We start from the raw sequence: 26,298 nt of genomic DNA, 5'->3' as shown, positions 1-26,298 counted from the left end.
AAGGCTTATCTGGTTCGTGCCTCTTTCAGCTCTCCTCCATGTCAAAAACTGTATCAAACTTCTCTTGAATGCAGCGCTCGTCGACAATCCTGACGATATGCTCATCTAGGATCAAATCTACAGAGCAGTCACCGAATCCATTTATATATGACCTCGAATCAATTTTCTGGGTGCTTTTCTGGATCTGCATTCACTATGATGGACCAAATCGGGGAAGGGTTATTAAAGAGTTCGACAACTGGAACTACGTGGATATGAAAGTGTTGGCCAGGGCGAAATTAGGTACTTATAACGATCCGGTATTCTCTGGCAACTGATGCCTTACGTTCGTCGGTTGGCAATTATGGGTTAAGGCTTTATCACTGGTATTCACTTGGAAGTGAAGTTGTTGCTAGATCAAGTGGAATGTAAGTAAACTAATTGATAACTTAGTTGAGCACGAAGCTCCTAAACTACGAAATAACGAAGGTTTATATGGATCACGAAACGAGGAGGATAGCATGGATAGCGGCTATCTAGTCTATCCATCATATGATAGATGACTAGTCACGTGTTATTGGATTCGTGACAATGAATTATGATACAAGACTGGAAACAGAATCGAGAATTTACATCTTTCTCTTTATGCTTTCAGACCTTTAATTCTAATAATGATTAGCTCGAAGGTGCATCAAATAAAATATTTCTTTATATTTCTTTGTACCAATAAAACTACCACATCACTACACTAGAACATACTAGAATCAAGGTGGCAAACAGAAAGTCTATATAATCATAGACTTCCCCCAACCTCTCTGTTAAAGAGAGAAAAAAAAATAAAAGGATATTATATTCAAGACATAAATAAGTTAGTCATTAATAGATATACTGAAACTGATTTTTACTTAGATAATATGAAATTTTCACTCAAATTTCAGAAAGAAAATGCCACCGGTGGAAAATGCCATGGCCATAACACCGTTACAAAAATATGTACTAGTTGGCCGATAGTCTGGAGGTAGCCAAAAAATATTTCGCACTTCTTTATCTAATCTTTCAGCTATCCAATGATTTGATATAAAGTACCGTTCAAAGGCTGAGGATGCCTCTAAACTCGAATGACCCTCGAGCGTTTGAAGCGATTCGCCCGTCATTGCATCCCAAAGCCGGATTGTTTTATCGCCAGAGCCCGAAGCTACTTTTGTACCATCTGGTGAGAAGGCAACTGACGAAACCCAACGCGAATGACCCTCGAGCGTTTGAAGCGATTCGCCCGTCATTGCATCCCAAAGCCGGATTGTATTATCTTCAGAGCCCGAAGCTACTTTTGTACCATCTGGTGAGAAGGCAACTGAAGAAACCCAACGCGAATGACCCTCGAGCGTTTGAAGCGATTCGCCCGTCATTGCATCCCAAAGCCGGATTGTTTTATCTCCAGAGCCCGAAGCTACTTTTGTACCATCTGGTGAGAAGGCAACTGAAAAAACCGAACTCGAATGACCCTCGAGCGTTTGAAGCGATTCGCCCGTCATTGCATCCCAAAGCCGGATTGTTTTATCTCGAGAGCCCGAAGCTACTTTTGTACCATCTGGTGAGAAGGCAACTGACGAAACCCAACTCGAATGACCCTCGAGCGTTTGAAGCGATTCGCCCGTCATTGCATCCCAAAGCCGGATTGTTTTATCTTCAGAGCCCGAAGCTACTTTTGTACCGTCTGGTGAGAAGGCAACTGACGAAACCGAACGCGAATGACCCTCGAGCGTTTGAAGCGATTCGCCCGTCATTGCATCCCAAAGCCGGATTGTATCATCTTGAGAGCCCGAAGCTACTTTTGTACCATCTGGTGAGAAGGCAACTGACGAAACCCAACCCGAATGACCCTCGAGCGTTTGGAGGGCGGCACTCCAATTTGATCGTGTCCTTGATATTTTATAAATCCAACTTGGAATATATTCTTGAAATGTTTTTCGAATAATACTATTCTCTGGAGCAAAGAAAAGAGCTGAATAATAGATTTGAAGAGGAGCTTGTTCAATTCCTATTCGATTGTAAAGGACGAAGCGTTTAGCGTCATGTATGAGAGTATAGAGTTCAGAACCTTTGTTAGCCTTTATTATCTATTAGCTGAATTCCTAAAAGAACTACCAAATAGTATTGACACACTAGAATATAAGATTCTAAAGAACTTATTGCGTTGATGCCCTCTGAAGTTTTCTCCATCAAGCTCATAACCTCCAGCCAATGTAGCAAATGATTTTTCAGGAATTCATAAATATTGCCGTTATCTTGAATGTGTTCTCTGTTTTGTTCAGGATCTCCATCTCTTAAATGGTTAATCCAGTAAATACAGGAATACCGTATAGAAGCTAATGTATCGGGATAGGGCTGTTTGACTTTATCAATAGGAAGGCCGGGATAACCCAAACCGTATATATCGCGTTTTAGAGTTTTTCTCATAACTGTTATCGAATTTAGAAGTGCTTTGTTATGAACTTTCCCAATTCCATCAGGAAATATTGTTTTAATAGCCTCTTTAGAAAGGAAATCCTTTGCTGATTGGTGAACAAAGAATACATTCCTATAACGAACAACCAGAAAGGAACCACAAAGTTGTATTATTTCCTCTAGCGGAATCTCATTATTCATCTCCATCAGGGACATTAGTTCGTCAAGCGTAAGAGGCCGATATGCTATTATTACAATAGCCAGGATCTGAAGGCATATCTGAGCCGCCTCGATATCTTCCATATCTACTATCTGTTCCATCATACGATTATATAAAGGATCAAGTTCGGAAGGGTAATCTTGTAGCTTTGAATTCGTGAATAATCGAGCTTTTTCAAGATTTTGACAAACTAAAGCCACCCAAAGAAAAGTTCCATTTGCATGTTCTAGGAGATAACGTTCGATAGTATCCTTTGTCTTCGTTGTGTATTTTTTTGTTCTCGCAAGATATTTCACCTTTTCTCGGATATACCATCTGACAGCAGCAGATACTGATTCAGCATTCAACTCGAGACTGAGCCGGGTTCCCTGCTCGGCTTGTTGTAACTGCTCTTCGATTTCGGGCCAGTTTCGACTAGAGACAAGCCATTTAACACGAGAAGAAATGGATAAGCCCGAAACAATTAGGCGAAGTAATTGTGGCAGGTCTTTCTGGCATTCGTCAAGTGCATCAATAATCAAGATCGTCGGCTTCAAATTCTTATCATGCAAGATATCCTTCAAAATCTCAGAGAGTGCTATAAAGGTATTAGCATCTTTGAACAACTGTTCCCCTGCCTTCTCATATCTCTTTTGTAAATGCGAGAGAACGGCAGGCTGCCCATCCAGAAGCATATAGATAAGGCCACGTAGAACAGCTACAGCACTATTAATGCGTGCATCAGTGCCTTGGCAAAAGAAATAGGCTAAGGCAGTCTCATCTGATCTCTCCAGCTTATTTATTATACCACAGAGCAACATGGTCTTGCCCTTACCAGGATCTCCTTTAATCCAAAGTAGGCGATTATCTCGATTAAAGTGCCATTGTTGAAAATCACTATTATGGAAAATCCAATTATATATATTATCAAGTAGTCCTCCTTTAGTCTCTTCGATACGTTTCTTGTCCAATCGTGGATCGGTGGTTCGTAGGTCGATTAGGCAGCGGTTTTCCAAGGTGTGAGTATTGATATTAATAGACCCTCCTCCAGAATTAAGGTTTGATGCAATGAATTGTGACCCGCCCGCGTTTGTAAAATTGCCTTGTCGATTAATTCTCTGTCGTTTAGACTGTGTTTCAGGTAGATATCGGGATTTATCATCTTGATACTGCGGGTTGAAAGTTGTATCATGATTTGTGTAATATCGTTTATGAAGGTTTGTATTCTGGTTATATAAGATATTAGCCTATATATATCACTTGGAAAGTAGACCTTACCTCGATATCATCTCGAATAGGGAGTGTATTATCGTGGATATCCGTCGAAGGTGCAACATAGTTATTCCTCAAAGCCAAAGATAGTAAGGATCTCTGCTTTGTAACAAATCGAAAGAGTTCCTCTGCTTCATTCTGCTTGAAATCCCATGGAAGGACCCTAACATCTATGGTAGAAGCTGTATCCTCGAATTTCGTAGTTAATTCCTGGAGTGCTGTTTTTAAGAGGTTTAATGGGCCATCGGAGTCTTCAAGTCTTTGAAAAATTGTCGACCAATCTTCATTATTGATTGAATTGTTTTGTATATTAGCTTGTAAAGTAGAAAGGATTTCACATATAAAGTTGATCTCGTTGATGATATTGTTGTGATCTGTGATTGGGTCTTTGATATTACTTAGATATTGATGGACTGTGCTACCAAGATGGAGTACAGCTTCGATTCTAGTAACGATTCTAGCGGTAACACTATCAAGTGGATCGGGCATTGTGATAAATATACTTGAAGTAATTGAACTCGAAAGCTTCCAAGTTACTCGAATTGTTTATTGCGTCCTCGGGTGGAATAGACGCTTTTACTGCGTAGATTGTCATTGTTGTTTTTACGTCCGGGGCTGAACGCAGAGCGCCTAATCACAGGGGACGCTTTTGGAGACCTTGAGGCGGTTTGTCACGTGAAAGAGATTCAAAGTAACTAATCAATGGGGTGCGGATCGAGTGGGGGACCAACAGGGCTTGGAGGCATACGATGTTAGGCCTAATATGACAAGTACGATAATGAGTAGGTCTATATGTCACGATTCACCATTAGAATTGATGGTGTTACGATGGTAGCAAACTGATTAATTAGGAGAGCTTAGGCCTTGTGCAAACACGATCAGATTTCATCGAATTAGTATGTGATCTTGGTCACCTGAAGATCGTATGCGCACGCACCATCAGAAATCACGTGATAAGGAGCTCCAGGAGCCCTGAGGAGCCAGAAAGCTCCTGGGGGCTCCCTTTATCGATCATTATATAATCAGAGTACTTTCATAGTTTAGGAGCTTCGTGCTCAACTTAGTTATCAATTAGTTTACGAACATTCTACTTGCCTAGTCAGACCGGATCGTTACACATAGCTCTGAGCTGGTGCCCATTGATCGTAACCATCCGATTGATCTGTCCGCTATGTCCTATAGCATTCAGTCACCGTCCTTAATCTATTTAGTCAGTTTAGTCGATCGTCTTTTTGTCTTCCTCATATCTTGCACGTCGTAGTGTTACGAGGGTTGCCGTCTAGATCACGTGGAAGTGCTCTAGGCTCTCGAGGTGGTTTATAACTAGGCGTCAAGCAGGAACTTAAGTAACGATGGTAATGATTGCAATTCGTAACTAATAGTAGAGTATACTAGATGATTGATCTTGAGCACGAAGTACTATAGTAAGGGAATCCATCCTGATTAAATAGATCTTTGTGTTCCGGAAGTCGATCGACTCTTGGGGAGCCGATCGATCTCAAAGTCCGTCGGCTTCCGGATCAGATGGCACCTATCACATGATTGTATTAGCTAATCGGTCACATGATGTAGGGTATGTTACGCCGTCGTAACACTTCATATTAAGTCATGCCTCAATAAAGGTCTAGCTTGTCCATCTACTAAAATAAACCTTTGTCATCACTTCATGTATAGTTGGACGAAGGGGTGCGATGTTGAGAGAGAAGGATCCTGTCCTCAATAACCCAGGAATTTGTCTATTATAGAAATTTGATAAATATGAATGATAAATTAAAAATAGGTTCAAAGTAAAACCTCAACCTGATGTCCTAAGCTGCCACAATACTCTTGCCTCCATCAGCAGTCAATCTTATCCTAACTCGAATCTTCAAGAAACCATCACCATGCCTCCCCACCGCCACTTTACCGTTACTACCTACTTCAACGTCTATCATAGCACTAGGGGAAAACAACAACGCTTCGCCAACACTTAGCTTTACAATTTCGGCAAACAATCTTTTCGCACCATCCCCGTTTCCTCTTGAACTCGCAAGACCATCTGAATCTGTATTGTCATCATCAAGCAAATTAGAAGTAGCACCTGCAAGGTGGCGTTTCAAGCTGTTCAACCATTCGGGTGAAGTGAATCGATGCACAATAACAATTGAAGATAGATCCAAAAGCGAAGGAGAAATTGTTGGTTCCTGCGTAGAGATAATAACACGAGCGCCAAGGTGACGTTGTAGTCGAACAGTAGAGAGGAGGGTATTCGTCAAAGTTGATGCTTCAGCTGAGGTGTTCATATACTATAAGCCCTGGTCAAGTTACTTTTCCGATGGACTGTCAATCCTTTCAAGTTGTCACATCAATCCCTAACACCTTATTCGATAGTTTTAGGGTCGAAGGCTGATGCCATGCACAGTTTGTACATGATTCTTGAAGTGCTGTAAGTGTTTAAGAATAAGCCCTTCCGATTGGCAAACAGGATGAGTACAGGATATTCTCTGGAATTTCGGAACTTCTTTCAAATGGCTATCCACATGGTTCATCATTTTGTGTGAAGTGGCATAAGTACGTGTCCGATACTGATAAGTACTTCGATTGTCTCCGATACATATAATGCATTGGGTCTTTTTACAAAGAAGGGGAAAGGGGTCCTTGCACAAAGGTTGTTCCTCAGAAAACTCTGAAGATTCCCTACTTGAGTGGTTGCTATGTTGAACTTCTTGTTCCTGTCGATAGGAGAGTGCTACCATTAAGTCAATGGTACGGATCCGGCGGCTGACGATATCGCTTGGGCTCATGTCCCTCGAGAGATCACAAAGCACCTCTTGGAGTCGAGTTCGTTCTGGAAGCTGATGATGGACGACAGGCTCAACATATTCGTTTGTAGGGACCTTTTTGAGTTGCCTCTCTAATTCTTCATCATGGATACGATCGAAATAATCTCGCCGGAACTCTATCTTGATTGCTCGATCACGTTGTTTCTGTAAAGAATCAATCTGCCGACGGAGTTGTTCACATTCTTTGCGGATTTCAGGTGGAGCTCGATTGTAGGATCTATATTGCCTTTTGTATTCCTCGCGTTCTCTTTTAAGTTCCATTATCTCTGGATCCGGAGGGAGGGCTTTCAAAATCTCTTCGGGCACATCGATTGGGGCACGCGGATCACATGTGAGACTCATATGTGTAAAGGCACGAAGAAATCCGATATTCGTTGGCTGGTCTAATACCGCATCTTGAACGATAAACCGGACCTTTTCGTTGATGTAGGATCCGCAAAAGACTCCTGTCTGAGGGTTATGCCTCATCACCTGGTCACGCACAGCAGTTGTAGCTGCCCCTAGAAGATGTCAACAAGAATACAAAGTATTTGCAAAAATCTCTTACCGTCTACAGCATTCCCAGTACCTCGACGGAAACAATAGCTAGTTAGCTTCTGTGCAAATCCGGCAGCCCAACCAAGACGGTCAAGGTAATATGCAAAGGTCGAGTAACGGAGGGCCTTATGTTCTGATGTTGATAGACCATCAAATGTCCATACCGCCTGCCGAAAGATCGGTATTTTGAGTTTCTCTGGCTTCCAATGCACCAGAACTGCTTTTGTAGGGTCTTGTAGGTTGCTTGTAAAAAAAGGTTTGGCGTGAGTAAATCCGTCTACCTTGATTGCATTATCCCTGATGGCAATGGCTAAGATATGGCTAACAGGACAAAGAATTGGTAAAGCTTCTTCGTGAAAAAGGAACGTAGTCCTACGAATATTACATTAGCAAGATCAAAACACATCAAATCAAGAACGTACGGTTTGGGGTTTCTATTAGCTCCTTTGTGATGAGCAAGAGTGATCTCCATTCCAAGGAGATCGCGTTCTCCAGGGGTAGGATTTCGGACAATCCAAAGACGGATATCTTCATAACAGAGAGCTTTATATTCTCGTGTAAGAATATCCTCATCATCCTTATCATCATAATCGGAGATCTTTGGATCAACCCAAGGCTCTGGATTCTCATATATAGGATCATCATCTTTCGTCTCATCCAAGCCCTCACATTCATTATCCCAATTGTCGTCTTCATATGTTTGATCGCGACCAATAGCAATTTTCCCTTTGGCTGCATCAACCAGCTCGGCGGGTCGACAGCCGGTATAGATAAGGAGGAGCATGATTGTTGCAAGTGCCAAACGCTGATCTTCGGTTGGAAAAATAGATGTGTCCCGGGCCCAATGATGGGTGAGGAGGAGGATAAGGTCGTCTGCTCCCAACACTGGCTTTGCCGTCTTTTCTCGTCTTAAAGTGAACTCTTTGGTTAAGATAGTGTCGAGATACTATGATTATGTAATTAGTAATCTATCTCAGAAAATAGCAACAAAGCATGTTAACATACCTTTAAAACTTCTTTCGCATCATTTGTGTCCATATGCCGTCCGTTGACTCGGTTGTAAAGCTGCTTGAACTGAAGCAGATATTGATGTACAGAACTGAATGTGCGTATCCTATAATTCTCACAGATATATCGGAGGAACATCATAATAGTCCCTTTATTACACTTTTGAATAGCTGCCCGCCAGTATTGCTCGTTTCTGAATTCGCAGAACCTGATGTTATGTGTTAGCTTCGCAAGATGAAACTCGAGGTAGGCGATTGTTTTCTTACCTTTTCCACTTGCGGCATATGCCAGTGATGTTTTCCTTTGTGGCGTCTGCATCTTTTGATGCCAGAGGACCATCTCCATTCAGCTTTTGAATATTGATTTCGCAGTCCTTTGGTGTGAGCTTAGGTTTTTTTGGCCGTTGCTGAAGATTGCTACGCCGTACAAGGAATTTCTGGAGGTTGATATTCTCTGGGGCATCGTCACAAAGGCGGCGCTTTTTCGAAGTATTAGCCATAATCAATGCTAGAAGATTTGAAAGATAAAGGGAAAAGGTAAATTGAAAATAGTTTGCATGTAAATGAAGGTATGTTGCTGGTTGAGGTAGAAAGGTGTCGAGGAAATGAGAAGTGGGAAGACCACGGTTTAAATAACTTGAATACAGCCATTTTGGCTCTGTCTTAATTAGGATGGTGTTGTTGAAAATGGGAGACGGGAAATGGTGATGGATGAGGATCATGAATTTTGGTGGGGTTGGAGTTCGCGCTGATGCACGTGAACGATGCTATTAGCGCGTGCTGAGGCTGCGTAAAACAGCGACGAAGCCCGCCGAATGTAGCGGCCAAAACACCAAGAACTCGCTTTATAATTATAATTTTTTTACATATTTTTTTTTCTATAAGAATTTTATTATAAAATAAATATCTATAATTCATTTTCATTTAATCACTAATTACTATAATTAGTACACATAATAAAATAAAATAAAATACAATTAATAAAACTTACAAACACCCCACCCAACCAATCCACAAAACATTGCCCCAACTTATAAGCCCATCTTTCCACAAGGTAGGTGGCTTCCATACACCACCCACCAACGCCACGCAATAATTACCATGATATTTCCACACCGAAGCCCCATGCCTAAAAAACTACACTACACAACACTTAACTAAATTACCAAGCCGACTGATCGAAATCAAACCTCTCCAATTCCTTCCCGGCATCCTCTACATCCTTCTTGGCCTTCATCCTCATATAAAAAATGGGACAATCCTTACTACTACAGATAACCTCACAATGCATACTTCCCTGACACCTCTGACACTGGGTCCACAATCTTCCGAATCTGACTTCGAGATCTGAAACTTTATTCAGCTGTTTCTGGTACATTTCTCCGATTCTAGGCGCGCAGTCCGTACATACTGCTCCATCTTTCTCGTGGGATTTTACGAGCGGCTTTTTGCAGGACATGCATGTTGAGGTTTTCTTGGCGAATTTCATGAGACCGCCGATGGTGGGGGCGGCAACGGATATGGCACGGGTATGGGCTCCTGCTAGGAGGGAATTGGCTTTTGTTTCGCCGAGGATAGGCTCGAAAATTCTACCGAGAGGTTTGGCGAGTTGGTTATCGAGGTAATATTTCGTATCTATGGGGACGTTGTTTTCTAGTACGAAAATTGGATCCTCGGATCTCTCGAAATTTTTGGCTCCAGCAGATCCTTTGATGATGACATAGGCGACACGATCACCTAATGTAGGTGCTGATCCTGCATCTCGTTTTTTCATACGTTCGGCGAGTTCCACGTGGGCTTGCTTAGCGGTATAATCTGCTTTTGCTAGGGCTTTGGTGATGACAAGTTTAGACATGTCGATTTTGTTTTGAAGAAGGTCGGAAATGGTGTCTTTTACGTAGCTAAAAGTCGTTGTTAATTGATAACTGTAAAGAGGAGGAAAGTAGGAAGGCTTACTCTTGAGCTCCTTGAACATCTTGATCAATCAAGATCATTCTCAGTACCGTCTCAATGACGTTTTGAACCAACCGACAGTTGTCACGACGAACTGTCTCAATACCCTTCGTATCCATTTTATCATACTTGTCAGGATTTGTCCAATAAAGCCCAGCATATCTCTTCTTGTTAATGAGAAGATATGGGTAATAAACCTTTTCGAATTCCAACTTGATCGGTTTGATGAATTTCGAGGAAACGTATTGTGCAGCTTCTTCTCCTAGTTTCATTGCTTCCGTTAATTCCTTCACACCAAATTTAACCATAACTGAATCAGTATCACCGTAAATGACTTGCGCATCATGCGAATATCCATTTGCGATGGTGTATTTTGCCTCGACCTCTGCTTTTGTCTTTTCAATCATTTGACGACCATAACTTGTGGTACTACTGGCAATTGGCAAACAAGGCACTTTTCCTACAGTAGCACCAGTTAAACCATAAACACTGTTTGCGCTAATCTTCAATGCAAGTTGTCGACCATTCAATACAGCTTTTTTGAAAGGATCCGTTTCGACAGCAAGTTCTCTTTTAGCTTGTTTTCTTGCTGTTAACAATTCTTCCAAAATTTGTGTGAGAAGACCCTTTCGTTGTTTGGTAGTGACGAACATGTCCCCATTTGGTGTAACGATATAGTCTTCATCCTTCTCTAGATTGAGAGCTTCAACAACATCTTTCTTGAGCAGTGTAGTATAGCAAAGATTATGTGCTTGAATAATACTTGGGTATAGAGAAGCAAAATCCAGAGTTGCGATTGGCACACTATAATATCCCCTAGTAGGTTCAATGACAGTGGCACCTTCGTACTGTTCTTCTGATGAGGCGGTTGAGAGATTAGGAATAACCAATTTCTGTTCCAAAGCTTTTCGAAACAGTTGACTAATGAATTTGACTTGTTGGCCACGGGACAGAAGAAAATTAAAAGGGACACCTGTAACTCTAGCCATTTCCGTGTAATTCTCCAAACATGAAAGTTTATCCATTAGTCGTTGAGGTAGATAAGCATCCTTTAGACAGTAAACTGCTAATCTTCGCCTAGACTCAGGTGTTCCGTTAAATAATTCAGTAATCATAGTGTGATGAACATCTTCCTTTTGCTCGCCCAAAAATTGAGCACAAACGGAATTGAGTGTATAACTTCGGAGTTGATGATCTCTCTGAACAAGTTGTAACAAATCCAATTGCAGTCGTCCATTAGTATTGGTAGCCTTTGTATCCCTATTACCCATTTGTTTGCTGGAGAAATTGGATGTTTTAGCTTGAGATTGGATAGATTTTAATCGAGTCCATTGACTGAAGTTTTTGATTTTCAGATGATCAGCTCGATCCAGGAGATATGGAAAATCGAAGTTGGCAATATTGTAACCAATGATGATATCTGGGTCGACTTCTTCAAGAAAGTCTCTCCATTTCGACAACATCTTTTCTTCCTTGTCGAATTCAAAAATTTGTGTATTGACAATCAAACTGGTGGTATCGAGACAAAAGACGTTTCGTACGAATGGCTTCTTCTCTCCGTAACGAGTAACAATATTAGCGATTTGAATAACAGGATCCTGATTTGCTTCCGGAAAGACACCCTTGCGACCAGCACATTCGATGTCGAAGGATAGGATACGTAGAGGTGCCATCTTCGCCCATTCTCCTTCTGGTTTATGCGCAATGAGGTCTCGATATGACGTTACGGCTTCGATTTGACAATTCGATTGTCTATTATGCTCTGGGACTATTGTGTATTTCTTTGCTTCTACTTCTACCCAAGACATACCATGAATCTGCCATCCGTTAGACACGTTACGAACTAAAGTATGATAGAGGATGATTTTGGGGTAAACGAGGTGAGAATTGGAAGAGTAGGGCGACTCACCTTGACATCAACCATAAATCTTAACACATATTGAATACTATCGAACGTCAAAATGCCATTTCCGTCATTCCTCCACATCCCTTTCCAGTTTGCTCGACCCTCCTCGATAGTTGTCCTGACTTTGTTTATATATCTAGGATCTGTAACTGTAACCTTAATATATGCGTGCTGTTTGTTTCCCGTAAATCCGTATAAATTTTCTCGTAGAACTACCGATACTGAATGAATGGCAGGCGTATGCATTCCCACATGCGAGTCCAGATACATTCTGTATTGTTCGCAATCTTTATGTGTAAAATTGACTGGAGCGGCAACATAAAGGTAATGTAAAAAATCTTGAACATGTAGCATAACTGAGTGACCAGTCTATATGTGATATTAGTTCTAGCCTTAAAAGGAATTGGGATGAGGTTTACCTCAGTGACACCAAATAACTTCACAGTCGCCTTTCCATGGTCATAAGTACCCTCCTCACATTCAATTTGCTGAAAGATTAAATTATCCTCCTCGGGGTTGAAGTCTGACAGACTCGGCCTTGCCCATTCTTGATCTTTTTCCGAATTATTCTTCTTCAAGCTCTCTATATCCTGTGTCATTTTTTCCAACACTTCCGACTCGAATTGACTAGGCTGGCTAGAAGCCAGCTTCCCCCTTGGTCCATTCTGTGAACTCTTGAATCTAACTGGGGCTGGTGATGATGCAACTGGTTCCAACTTCCGTTTCTTCGCCGCGGATGGAGGGGATGAGGGGATATTGCTTTGTTGAATATTCTTTGCCTCCCCTAAGATTCGCTTTTGAGGAACTCTTGATGGAGCCATTGTGAAGATCCTGCAGCTTCTATACTGCTAAAATGAGAGTCGTAATTAAATTATAGGTTGGTGGGAATTTGGATTTGGATTTTAGAGGATGTACATCAATATAAGTTCGCGTCAATTACTTTTCGCGGAGTGCGGGCGCGGGCGCGGTGTGGACGCGTCTTGATTAAAGTGGAATGAATGTAGCACTTCATGCGGAGTAGTGGCGGCTGTGGCTGAAAAGGTGCGGTAGAAATTAGGTAAGCATCAGTGTCATCTTATCTTATCATGATCTCACGTTTGCCTGTCCTGTACTGACCAATATGCAAAGACCAAGGATAAACTTCGAATGGATATGTGCAACCGAAATACAAATTACACTTCAAGGTCCGATATCCGGCAAAGACTGGCGTCAAGAACATTCATATTTGCGATACTTGATACATGGGCCCTACAACCTATTATGCTTTTATTCTATGATGCGACTTCCTCTTCCGACTTTCTCTTCCTGCCTCACGAACTAAACAGCTTGGCATCAACCCTGAGCACAAACTGCTAATAATCCGAATTACCGGGCCTCAAGGAAAAGGCTCAGACCTTTCTACAGATGATGTCTTCTTATTCAATTATTCCCCTCGGTACCGCCGTCCTCATATTATCTTTACATTCTTTAAAGCCAAGCCCTTTATATTTCCTCTTTGGAGGAAGAGTTCTAGCCAATGACAAGTGCTATCATTCAGTGCAATGATGCATTGAAGGTAATGATTTCAGATGTCTATGTAATATCCAAAAAGTTTTTGAAGTTGTATATGCTGTCTATGCTGTCTATGATTATTACATCACAGAAAGAGAAGATGAGGGGCATCTTGCCTGACATGGAATCTCTGACACACCTAGCCTTTGCTATGATGTGTATATAGGCATTCATATCTGTTCCTTATTCTATCATTCCATTCTATAGCTATTTCTCAAATTGAGAGAACACTATGATTAGAGTTTCTTTCCCCCTTCAAATTTCTATTTGAGCATCTTGTTTGGTCATGGGAGAAAACTCAGTCAACAATACCTCGTTGCTCGAAGTACCCCGAGTAACCCAGTTTCACAACATCAAGTTTTATTATCCAAAACCTACCTCAAAATCCTCAAAATTGTTCTATATACATTCAAACAAACCACACACTCCTCTCGACAATCAAGATGTCTTCACATTCATACTCCTTTTCCACTTCACCCAAGCTTTGTAGGCAAGCATCTTTCATCGACACCTTGATCTACCAGTTTCTCCTCTGAATTATCGATATGAGGTCACGTTTTCGGCATATGTACTGACTCCTGGGGAGAAATTGGTTATGAATTTGATTGTTCTTTTCATTTTGAGCCTCATAGGATATGCTCTATTCTCTTACCTGCTTGTTTTGATTTTCCAAATTTTTCGAAAGATTATCTTACCATGGACGGCACCGAACGATCAAATTAAGGTAACGATGGGAGTCTGAGTACAGTGGTCGTTGGAAGCACGAGTTCTGCTTGGGACATGATAGCAGATATGGGGTGATAGGATTTTTATGCCTATTTTACTATAATGTAAGGATGGACTCTTTAGGCTACATATTACTTGACTACAAGTTCCAGCCGAGATGCGACAACATCCGGTTGAGTATAAGCTTGAGGGTACATCAACCATCTATCACAAGGTATAGAGGAACACTTTGGTAACATGATATCTCTCACTCCCGCGCGAGCAGTACTTAGTGAAACAGGTCGAGCTACGGTATTCTAGAGAATTAACGAACGAACTGACTACAGATATATCTCAGATGTTTTGAATTATCTTTACGGCATGAAGCATCCTCCAGTAGGGAACCAATTTTATGATGATGGTATACAATTGATAAAATACTTAGAAAGGGTCATGAGCGAGAGATTGGAGAAAGTGTTCCTAGGATATTAGTGATATTAGCGAAAGAAAGCTATTCGACATGTGTGAAGCGGCTTGGGGGCTGGATTTCGATGGATGAAATAAATCAGATCTGCCCTCGTTTTCTCAGATGATCTTCAATCATTTTCATGGATAAGCCTCGTGAAATCCAGCCAGCCTTGTTTACATGATTACACCTCACAGCCACTTTTCAAGACATAAATAGAAACAAAGTACCGACACGACGTATATATTAATCAATCCAAATTAGATGAAATGAAACCATATTCACAATTCCTTCGGGACTTGCGAAGCTTTCTCCACTGAAGTTCGAGTTGCCAAGAGTGACGCGAAATTGTTACGTACGTATTAGAAACTTCTCTACTCGTACGTAGCCCTATGATGATGATTGATCGAATGATGAAAGCCCAGCCTTATTGATATTTTTGTAGGACTCTTCAAGATATTTCTTCGGCTTGTTGCTGAGCCCTGAGCGGAGAGAAGTTTGTGAAGCACGACAGTGAAATGTGAAATATAAAACATCCTGTTTTGATTTGATGATGACATGAATGATTTTGTACTGTGCTATAGGTCAAATCGATACTTCCTTCGTTCTTTTGATTCCGTGTTATAATATATATATAGGTAAATATTCTTCAAAGACAAGATTAATATTTTATTTCTTCACCGCATAATTAAACATTTTTGATATTGGAGCATATCAAGGTTCTCGGGCTACTAAATGACCCTACTTCAGGTACAAGCCTCTTTTGCTTTGGTGTTGCTTCTGAAACGGAGACAGTCCAAAAACAGATTCCCTCTCCGATCGAGTAACCTTCCACAACCTTTTCAACTTTCCTCGGCCGATGGGGCTGTGCGTCTAGAGCAAATATCGTTCGTGATCATATACGATTCCATCCCCAGCCTGAGATCATTCATTACGAGGCTCGAAACAGTATCCAAATTTGTTCAACTTTTTCTCATGCCATAGCAGCAGCGACTCAGAAAGTATTACTTATGAGTAAATAGTGACTGAGCACCATTCAAAATATTTGACAACTTCCCAATTCGTTGTAAGCTTAGATATTTTCAGCTCAAAGCTTACATTTCGACCTTGGAATCTCATGTTTCAGGCTTGTGTGCAATCTTCAGACGATCACAACTTCGACTTTCTTTTTATGTGATCAACAATTTCATCTACCTTCGAACGATCATTTCATACAGTCCATTTGATACGGTCAACCAATTTCATAGTAACAATGGCGGCTAACGATTATTATAATTCTTATTCACAACAACAACAATATCAACATGAAGAACCGCAACCATACCACAGTCCATTCGACACTCAGTCTCAACAACATACAGTGCCTCCATCATACCATTCTCGAGCACCTTCAAGACAAGGCTCATTCCCTTCACAAGTAGGATCAACAAGACCTCAAGAAATGTCACCAGTCTCCCCATTCGAAGCGCCATTCGATGATCATATATATCCGGCGCCAAAAGTACCACAACATAGACAAGAAAGCTCGCATAGCTTAGGACAAGATTCGCAGTACTATTCACAAGGTGGAGGGGGTAGGCCCCAAGATGGGATGGGCTACTCTAATGAAGATATACCTTTACGAGAAAACCCACAAGTACCAGCAAAAGATGCCTCGACAGATCATATTTACAATGCGAACCTAAACGACCATGTATACGACGCAGAAGAATCAGGAGTACCTCCACACTTAAAGGATAACAAAAGGAATAGAATGAGCGAAGCTATGTCGATGGGACTTGTGAATAGGAAAAGTCGCATTCCTTTCGTTACATATACTCTCACTTTGGTGCAGGTGATAGTATTTATTGTAGAGATTGTTAAGAACTGTAAGTATTTCAAAGCAGAGTTTGGGTAAGAGATGCTAACATGAAGCAGCTCAACTCACTGGGTCTCCGATCGAAATTCATCCTTCTTTTAACCCTATGATCGGTCCATCACCATACGTGGTTATCAATATGGGCTCAAGATTCACACCATGCATGCACAATATGACCGGCATACCAGATCTCAATGCCATAAGCTGGCCATGTCCAAATACAACAAGCGCAACGTCGAATGATTGTTCTATAAGTGATCTTTGTGGATTTGGAGGAGTGGGAGCGACACCCGATCAATGGTACAGGTTCATTTTACCCATGTTCCTTCACGCTGGAATCATTCACATAGGTTTCAACATGCTTCTTCAAATGACCATGGGAAAGGAAATGGAGATTTTAATCGGACCCATTCGGTATTTTTTGGTCTACATCTCCAGCGGAATATTTGGATTTATACTAGGTGGGAACTTTGCTGCGACAGGTATCTCATCCACAGGCGCATCGGGAGCCCTTTTCGGTCTCATTGCTCTTACGCTCCTTGACTTACTTTACAAATGGAAAGAACGCGTCAGTCCAATGAAAGAATTAGCTTTTATCCTCCTCGATGTCATCATATCATTCGTTTTAGGTCTTTTACCCGGTCTCGATAACTTCTCTCATATTGGAGGATTCCTTATGGGTTTTGTCCTTGGGTTATCGATTCTTCGTTCACCCAATTCTCTACGAATGCGAACGGGTCAATCTGATCCACCATATGCACCTGTTCCTACCAAAGCTAACCAAGGTGACCGTGGTATCGTCAGTTTATTCAAAAATCCTTCGGGCTTTTTCAAAGGAAGAAAACCAGCTTGGTGGGCTTGGTTACTTTTGAGATTAGCTGCTTTTGTATTTGTTTTTATTGTGTTTATTTTACTTTTAAACAATTTCTACGTCTATAGAAAGACTTGCGGATGGTGCAAATATTTGAGTTGCATTGTAAGTTTCCCCTGATTTTAGTCGGTTATATTTCTTTGTTGAAAAAAGCTAACATGGGAACAGAATGTCAACAATTGGTGCAGTTTGGGGAATCTACAACTAACTAATGTTACGACGAAAAGAAGTTTACTAGATAGTTGGGATGCGATGGCCAAGTTGTATGAATAAAACGAGACAGTGTATTCTTGGTAATTTGGCTGGAATTATTATGAGGATTATGATATGGAAGATTAGGCTGCGTGTGTCTGGGTGGAGGCTGACTTTTTGAAATTTCGAGAAAATCAGTGCATATTGCCATATGCATAGCGACGGAGTTCTTTTATCGATTTCGACGGCAGGGTCTCTTCACATTACCTAGGATTTGATTAACTACGACCAACTTTGGTTATACGTCAGGTGGCGTTTGTGATGAGGGTTAGGTCCGAAAGGGTGATCGGATGGATGGAATAAAGTTCAGGAAATCAAAGCATTTAGTGTAAGCACTATGGTCTGGAGTCTGCATATGGAGATTTAACAATCCCGCGTATACCATGAGATATTCTCGCAAGTTTATAATGATACCATTTCATACCATTTTCTATCTGATATCGAAACTGATTCTGGTTCGGCGAACTGATAGATGAATAAGATGAGTATATCGCAATATCTGACAAACTTGGTTCTTTATATCTGCTTGTAAAATGCTTCTCTAGTTCTCTAGTTCTGTAGTCAATATAATAAGACTCTCGTTTATATAGGTACCTACTAGGTAGGTACGTATATAATAAAGTAAATTACGCGTCAAAACACCACAACCACGCGAGGACGGAAGTGCACGGGCTTCTTTCCAGTAATTCTGCCGTACGCAGGACAAGTTTAATACTTGTGAGCCAAGGCGGTGTAACAAAAAATCATTCTGTCGCAAAGACATCATCTCGTCTTCCACAACCCTTTCAGTCTTCCAAACCATCTTTAAGTCCAATTAACATCAACTTTTTACAACATGGGTCGCAATGACTCAAATGAACGGGTAGTCAAACCCAAGAAAGAAAAAAAGGCAAAAATCCCCAAAGAACAACGCGCTCGCAAGATCAAACTCCCCAAAGATAAAGATCCAAACCGCACCGACAAACCGGAAGTTCCTTTGATGAATAGATCTGTCCATGCGAAATGGGGCGCACTTTTTCGCAAACATTTGGGTGTGCTAGAGGCTCATTGTAAGGCGTTGGATAGGGTTCAACAGGCTATGAAGAGTGAGATGAATAATTTGAGTAAGGAGGAGAAGAGGGAATGGGAATTGAATGAGGAGGGGCCTTGGAGAATTCTTTGTGGTTTGTTGGATAGAGGAAGGGATACGCTTGTTAGTGGGAGGACGATGGCGAGGTTTGTTGTAAGTTTTCTGGAGGATTGAGCTGCTTTCTACGACAAGGTTGCGGTTACTGATCAGGATTCGAATAGTTACCAGCTCGTTTGATTAAGGATAAAAAGGGTTTGGGTGTTCGCGGCACAACTTATGAACCTCTTGTACCACAACTCGATGCTCGTCTAGCTGCGGAGAAAAACGGTACTACTAAAAATGACGATAGTAGCGATAGCGATAGCTCAGATTCCTCAGATTCCTCAGATTCTGATTCAGATTCCGACTCAGCAGAAGATACTGGATATGAAGATGAAGATGTGGAAATGGAAGATGCGCCAGCTCCCGAATCCAAAAATACTACCACAACCAATGCGCCAGCTGCGGTGGAACCAAGTCCTCATTTTTTCGTCGATACCATGCCAACTCCGGTCACTGAATTAAATAAGAAGGATAAGAAGGATAAAAAGAGAAAGACTGAGGAGGCTCCTGGTGGGAAGAAAAGTAAGAAAGATAAGAAGGCTGAGGAGGAAAAGCAAATTGAGGAAGAGGTCAATTTCCAAGCTATGGAGGCACAATTACAAGCGGAGGTTGAAGCTGATATGAAGGCACAGGAGGAAAAGGCTCAGAATGCTGAGGAGAGGAAAGAAAAGAAGAGGAAGAGAGAGAGTTTGGGAGAGGGAAATGAGGAAAAGAAAGTGAAGAAGGATAAGAAATCTAAGAAGGTTGACGAGGAGGACGTGAAGGAAGATGTGAAGGAAGACGAAGATGTTGAGGTAGAGCCTAAAAAGGAGAAAAAGTCAAAGAAAGACAAGAAGAGGAAAGTAGATGATGCAGCAGCTGAAGATGAACAAATCGATGGAAAAAAGAAGAAGAAATCGAAATGATAATCACAAGTATCGTGGATTTGTATAGCTAAGATTCAAAAAATGGGAGGAGCATCTAGGAAATGGATTACTTTAATGAATTGATTACTATGTAAGAATATTGCACAAGTACTTGGATAATCTTACAAAGTGGGTTTGCATGAATTTTGTTTGGGCTGGGGAATTAATCATGAGTGTGATTTTGGTTGGGTTTAGTTTGGTTTGGTTTAATATGCTGGTGCTATGTTATAAGTCTAAGGAATACATATATACATACATTCATTCATTCATGTTGTTGAAATAGCAGTAAATGAATGATCTTACAAAGTACTCGGATTAATCTACTCGGGTATGAGTGAGTGTGGAAAGGTTAGGTGGGATTATATTTTTGTTGGTTTGTGGGGGATTGGAAGTGGAGGGTGGAGTGTGGAGCGTATGAAGAGGATGTATGTATAGGTAAGGTTTATTGGGGTTGGAGTTTGCGCGGGGGGATTAGGAGTTAGCTGTGGAAATGCGTTGGTGATGGTTTTGGGGGCGAGGGGGTGCGGGATGGAGATGGAGATGGAAAATTATGTGGAATGGGTGGAGTGAGGGGGATATGATTAAGAATGTGGTGTGGTGTGGTTGTTGTTTTTGTTAGGGGAGCGGGATGGAAAGGGGGGTGAGAGAAGGAGGGTGGGGGAATTGAGAAGGGATATGGAGAGAGGGAGAAAAGGAGAAGGAAAGGGGGAGTTGAGGAGATGGATTATGTAAGTGTTATGGGATATATAAGGATTATTCACAACGACGAGGAGAAAATAATAAGTGCACCAGGTGTTATTATTATCCTTTCCTCCATTATTGAAGAGGACGACCATCACTCTTCCCCATCAACATTTATATTCTCATTCTCATTCTCATTTTCAGCAGGAATAGCAGGAATAAGGGAAGTATCAATGTTATTGTCAAAGTACTAACTGCTGTCTTACTGCTTAATATCTCGCCACTCTCTCTTTATCACTCTCACTCTCACTTTCATCTTCTACCTATCATCAACTACCACTTAGACACCAAAGCAGTATACACATCTCATCTCATCTCATCTCATCCCATCTCATCCCATCTCATCTCACCCAACAATCCAGAATACAGGTACATATTTAAACTAAACTCATAGAGAACTATAAACTATATATTAGGAAAAATCTTCGTGGTTGGATGGGTATGTTAGTATTAGTACTAGTGCAAGTGCAAGTGCCAGTGCTAGTACAAGTACAAGTGCAACATAAACCCCTCGAAAAATGGGATGCAAAGAAGTATGTGTAGGGAGGAAGGTTAGAGGTGTTGAATTGGGGGGATTTTGGTGGTGGGATTGGGGATGCGGATTTTTAGGATGGTTGGAGAGGTTTTGTGGGGGCTGTGAGATATGCATAGCATTTGGGTTAGATGATAGATTGGATGGGAATGGTAATCTTATATTCTTGTGTATAAAGGGAATTGCAGGTGCGATATTAGGATTTAGGACCTAAGACATGCCTTCGTGTCGTAGATGTGGGTTGTTTTGGGGATGGGGTGGACTTAATGTGCTTTTGAGGAGGTCTTGATGTGAAATATATTTAATTCTTGTGGTGAGAAGATGGGAGAGGGGAAATAGAGGGAATTAGGGAGGTTGGGTTAGATTTTGTTTGGTTTGTTTGGTTTTGTTGCTATTGTTCACTTATTCATCATTGGACGTTCGTTATTCTTGTTGTTGGATCAGTTTTTTGTCATAGCAAAGAAGCTACTCTTATCATCATCATAATCATTACTCTCTCTCTCTTTCTCATTATCAGCAACTCCTCTCTCACCTCTATTCTTAGACACCTCTACACTCTCAGGCTATTCCCACAAATAACCTCACCACACAAGCCCATTCCTAAAGTCCAACCCAACTATTAAAAGTCCAGTGACCTAAGGCCCATAGTTTGTTACTATGCGCATATCACACTATATGCGACTGATGTGGAAAATACGTGGTTTATATATAATACTCTGTGAATGCGAAGTAGAAATAGATGGGTCAGGGTTAGTATCCATATTCCCTTCTTTGGTTTCTTCCGGGCGTATTTTAATTAGTCAGTTGTGGGATTAATAATGGTTCTTTTTAAGTCTTATTATTCGCTTGCAGGAAGAATAGAGGGGGAAATGTAAAACACGGGTAGTTGATACATTTGTTAACTCATCTATCTAGACAGACCTGTCACCTTTATCGAGAAGGCAAATATACTTTTTCCTGCACGATGGTTCTGCGGGTGCTCATAGAAGTCTATGGAAACTTATGGGATTTTGAAGATGTTGTCTGTCGTTTATGAAAAAGATTTTTGTTGTTGCTTATGATGGTACACTTCTAATCTATTCTCGGTATTAAGGAGAAGAGACAGTAAGTTATACAACGCGATAGGATTTCCTAACTTAAAGACCACCTTCATATACTGAAAATCAAACATCAGATATCAAAATATTCAAATATTAGAAAACTCTCCATGAAAGCGAGATATTGAAAATTTATTTCTCCTTATTCTAGAAATTTAAAACTATGCGGGAATCGAGCTTTTATAGCAGAGCTATAAAAGCATCTTCATAGAATTCTTCATACGATGATGATAGAATTCACCAATTCCAAGCCCTGAGAGAGTGGAGTAATGATCTTGCCCTCTTTGGACGGCCGCCATTCGGCATCAGTAGCTCAGTACTGTAGATTTGTGCTAGGAAAGAGGAGATATAAAAGGAACGCTCTTTCTTCTGGGAGTTTTCTTCTGTCGGATGCCTTAAAACTTGAGGATGCAATAGGCCGTGGACTTAATTCTTCCCATCTGCTAACTATAGATCAACTATTTGTTTGAAAAACAGCAGGTTATATCTGGTTCTAAGATGGTTCTTCCAAATCTGCTCGTTATTAATGTTGTCGTCATTTATTTCGCGCTTTTTATCGTGGTGTTGCTACTCGTTTGCTACTGGCAAGTTCCGTTTTTTATTGTTATAAGATTACTTTTATCACCTCAATAATTTCATGAGCTCCTGCATACCCATTACATTCCACTTTTAACTATCTTCAAAATAGCTAGTTTGCAGACATCATTCTCACTTATCTTTAATGCCGCAAAAACACTAGAATTCTAATAATACAACCTTCATATCGCTAGATCACCCTTTTTATCATTTTTGTATAGAGAAACTTTAATTTTGAAAGATAGATACTTTTATATTTTAGTTTCCAAAATATCTAGAAGTGCAAAGATACCTAAGTAAAGGGAGATTTTTGATTGTATTTTCTTACTCTCTCTTGTGTTCACTCGAAATGTATTTGAGGATATAATTATTGTATTACACCCGGCACTCATGAAAGATTTAATATTATGAAATCCCCTAAGAAAGCAAAAAGTACTTATATGATGTACATTACATTTCTTCACTGGTATACAATATATATATATAATGTACACCATTTATATATCTTTATATGGGCAAATGTCCAAAAATGAGACTCCCAAATATTGAAGTATAGTACATCCAGAAAGTATATATTAACCTTATTTCTAATTCGGCAAAAGTGAGGCAGGAATTATACATTTTAAGTTTAATATGTTTGCTAGTATATCAGACGTCGATGTGTATATAGTATTTATATCTATCCAAAATCTATCTCAGAGTAATTTATCACTTATCCTCATCAACACTCATTGTTTAATATAATAAACTGATAGTAATAACACCCATTTATTATAAACTACATTAATAATAATTCTGTTCTCTTTCTCTTTAAGAGATGAGAGTAAAAAGCCAACAACACTAGTAGAATAAGGTCGAAGTTTCCATCTTAGTTCTCAACTTTCAACTCTCAACTCTCATCAACCTATCTCCTTCCTCAATACGAACATCGTATAGAATTATCTTCCAAAAGCTTCTTTAGGGAGAGATTCAAATTTTTTATAATTATTACTTATAGAAACAAAATGGCACAATATTTGGCAGGTTTATATATCGCTAGCTTTATTTTGAAGTGAGTCTAGCACCCCACTTCTCGACTACCCTTTTATACCAAAACCCATCATTTTCACCTAATTATTAATAATTTCAATGAATAATATATTATTGACTTATAGATTATTATATAATTATAACAGAATTGAAAATTCAAATTTTGTAATTTTATTAATCAAGATATTGAAAATTTGTGACGGAAAAGTCGTAAACGGAGTCAATTCAATTACTTAGAATCTAAAACTAAAGAACTAAGAAGATTCTAAGTAAGAAGGTCTTTATATACAGGGCTAGTGCACGTGAGCCACTAGTGGGATAACAACCGTCACGTAACAAAATTTAAATTTCGATTTTCAATTTATAATTATGGGATTTAGTATATGCAAATTTTATTGATTGATTGTAAAGTTATTAATAGATGAAAATCATGATTTTTGATATAAAATGGTGGTCGAAAAGGGGTGGGCCGAGAAGTAGGGTACTAGACTTATTATTTGATATATTGACTAACATCTGATGTATTCATACCGGATTCATTTCTAGCTTTTCTTCGTTAAATTTCCATAAACATGATATTCCTCATCCTTATTAAACCCAGAAATCTAAACACAAAACCATATAATAAGAATTAAAATTCGAGATTTCCATTCTTGTAAGATTATAAAATAAAAGAAGTGTGTAGCTACAGTTCCAACCTATATATCCTATTGTGACGGAAATCCCTGCTTTCCTCCCACCCCTTATTATATAAGAAACCTCAGGTACATTAACCATGTCCACACATGATACGATTACTCGAGATTAGTATGCGATTTAGGTGACCTGAGGATCAGATCCGGACAAGTACTAGGTATCAATGGTTATCGGTAAAGTAAGATCATTGGAGGAATAAATATGACTTCTTTTTGCCTAGCTATTGCGGCTAGGCCATTCATTTGTGTATATATAGAGTAGCTATCCCCATCTACAGGTGCTCTTCACCTGTAGATTCTAAGTTAAATACAATTGCTGGTCTATAAACACCCTTTTGGTCACACCTATCCCCAAATTAAAGCGCTTAATTATCCACAATTAACCAACATCCTCTCGGCCACAAATTTCAAGACCTGGTAGACCCGTTCATTCTCGAGTACTCTCCAAGAAGCGCGAAATATTGCAGAATCCGCGAGGATCGAAATGCTATAGTCGCTGCCTGTACTTATTTTATAATTAACCAACAAATGAAATTGTGGAGCTATAGAATGAATTCCGAGTGGTTCAAAATATTTGATTAAGCGATGACTTGGAGATATTAAGGAGTATTTAATAGGTCATGTCCTTTATTCAGTCCTCCAGGCCACATTGGGTCGTGAATTTGGGTTTTTTTTGTATCGATAGGGTTGTTTTATTGGTGATGTAGATAATTGGATGGAATTGGTGGAATGTGTGGAATTGATAAATAGGATTGAGAGGAATCGAGGTGAAGATTTAGTTGGAAGAGAACCTTTTGTTAGACCGTGATTATAGATGGTATTTGGGAAAACTATTTGGAGAGAGGTATTGTGCATAAAGTAGGTTGTTGTCCTTGTGATGTTCTTGTTTCTTCATATATGCTAAATTGCGTTCTTTTCACATTCGTTACTATCTGTTGTTGATTCCTTCATTCTTTTACTTGCGCATTTTTTTCTCTCGTTCTATTTTATTCGCATAATTGCATTTCCTTTTCCCGGATCGATACAAAGGAGATAAATTAGAACAATCCCACCATGAAATATCCATTCTCCATCTCCTCTCCCTACCTCCTTTCCCTTCTCTCCATCTCCACCACCCTCCCATTCACCCACGCAATCCCCGCCCCCCAAATTCCAGGCTTCACCCTAACCTGGTCTGACACCTTCTCCGGCGCTGCTGGCTCCCCCGCCTCCCCAAAAAACTGGCAATACGAAACCCCTCTCACAAACCAAAACAACGAAATCCAACACTACACATCCTCCCCCTCAAACGCCCACCTCTCCAACACCTCCACCCTCCAAATCACACCACTCCACACCTCGGGAACATGGACCTCCGCGCGCCTCAGCACACATCAAACATTCCACTGTCCCCCCAATAACCAACTACACCTCCAAGCGCGCATCAAACTGGGCAACAATCCCTCAACCCATCAACAAGGCATCTGGCCCGCCTTCTGGACTCTAGGTTCTTCCTTCCGCAACGATGGTCTCTGGCCACAGTGCGCAGAATGGGATATCATGGAACAGGTAAACGGTGCTTCTATTAATACGGGTACGATACACTGGGGTAATACATCGTCACCGTTAGCGATTGCTTCGTCGGGGATACCGTATGAGCGTGCGCAGTGGCATGAGTATGCGGTGCGGATTTCTAGGGTGGGGGAAAGGGAAGAGCAGAGTATTAGTTGGGTTTTGGATGGGAGTGTTT

At 40.5% G+C, this 26,298-nt stretch overlaps 7 protein-coding genes across 7 annotated transcripts; 5 read left to right on the top strand and 2 right to left on the bottom strand.

The window, feature by feature from the left end:
* Positions 1–5,703: 5,703 nt before the first annotated feature.
* Positions 5,704–8,912, bottom strand: SS1G_11505 (hypothetical protein; the record flags this gene model as incomplete). Its single annotated transcript, XM_001587463.1, has 7 exons — positions 5,704–6,164; positions 6,513–7,217; positions 7,265–7,626; positions 7,677–8,200; positions 8,260–8,470; positions 8,529–8,740; positions 8,907–8,912. The coding sequence occupies 7 exons, from the start codon at positions 8,910–8,912 to the stop codon at positions 5,704–5,706; spliced, it is 2,481 nt and encodes an 826-aa protein (XP_001587513.1).
* Positions 8,913–9,423: 511 nt separating this feature from the next.
* Positions 9,424–12,941, bottom strand: SS1G_11504 (hypothetical protein; the record flags this gene model as incomplete). Its single annotated transcript, XM_001587462.1, has 4 exons — positions 9,424–10,162; positions 10,218–12,031; positions 12,124–12,489; positions 12,540–12,941. 4 exons carry the CDS (start codon positions 12,939–12,941, stop codon positions 9,424–9,426), a joined length of 3,321 nt encoding a protein of 1,106 aa, XP_001587512.1.
* Positions 12,942–14,114: 1,173 nt separating this feature from the next.
* SS1G_11503 (predicted protein) lies at positions 14,115–14,868 on the top strand (the record flags this gene model as incomplete). The annotated part of the gene is made up of 3 exons (XM_001587461.1): positions 14,115–14,157; positions 14,544–14,611; positions 14,698–14,868. The coding sequence occupies 3 exons, from the start codon at positions 14,115–14,117 to the stop codon at positions 14,866–14,868; spliced, it is 282 nt and encodes a 93-aa protein (XP_001587511.1).
* A 1,226-nt stretch (positions 14,869–16,094) lies between these two features.
* SS1G_11502 (hypothetical protein) lies at positions 16,095–17,844 on the top strand (the record flags this gene model as incomplete). The annotated part of the gene is made up of 4 exons (XM_001587460.1): positions 16,095–16,710; positions 16,760–17,499; positions 17,740–17,758; positions 17,810–17,844. 4 exons carry the CDS (start codon positions 16,095–16,097, stop codon positions 17,842–17,844), a joined length of 1,410 nt encoding a protein of 469 aa, XP_001587510.1.
* Positions 17,845–18,658: 814 nt separating this feature from the next.
* On the top strand, positions 18,659–19,899 carry SS1G_11501 (predicted protein; the record flags this gene model as incomplete). The annotated part of the gene is made up of 2 exons (XM_001587459.1): positions 18,659–19,045; positions 19,114–19,899. The coding sequence occupies 2 exons, from the start codon at positions 18,659–18,661 to the stop codon at positions 19,897–19,899; spliced, it is 1,173 nt and encodes a 390-aa protein (XP_001587509.1).
* Positions 19,900–21,158: 1,259 nt separating this feature from the next.
* Positions 21,159–21,386, top strand: SS1G_11500 (predicted protein; the record flags this gene model as incomplete). Its single annotated transcript, XM_001587458.1, has 1 exon — positions 21,159–21,386. The coding sequence occupies one exon, from the start codon at positions 21,159–21,161 to the stop codon at positions 21,384–21,386; it is 228 nt and encodes a 75-aa protein (XP_001587508.1).
* Positions 21,387–25,622: 4,236 nt separating this feature from the next.
* Positions 25,623–26,294, top strand: SS1G_11499 (hypothetical protein; the record flags this gene model as incomplete). The annotated part of the gene is made up of 1 exon (XM_001587457.1): positions 25,623–26,294. A coding segment is annotated over one exon (672 nt), but the record flags the coding sequence as incomplete, so codon positions are not given.
* Between the last annotated feature and the right edge of the window lie 4 nt (positions 26,295–26,298).

Source organism: Sclerotinia sclerotiorum, genomic scaffold (assembly GCF_000146945.2).
Source record: "Sclerotinia sclerotiorum 1980 UF-70 scaffold_18 genomic scaffold, whole genome shotgun sequence".
Lineage (NCBI taxonomy): Eukaryota > Fungi > Ascomycota > Leotiomycetes > Helotiales > Sclerotiniaceae > Sclerotinia > Sclerotinia sclerotiorum.
Note: the sequence above shows the minus strand (reverse complement) of the source record. Positions and strands in the feature narration are given on the sequence as shown.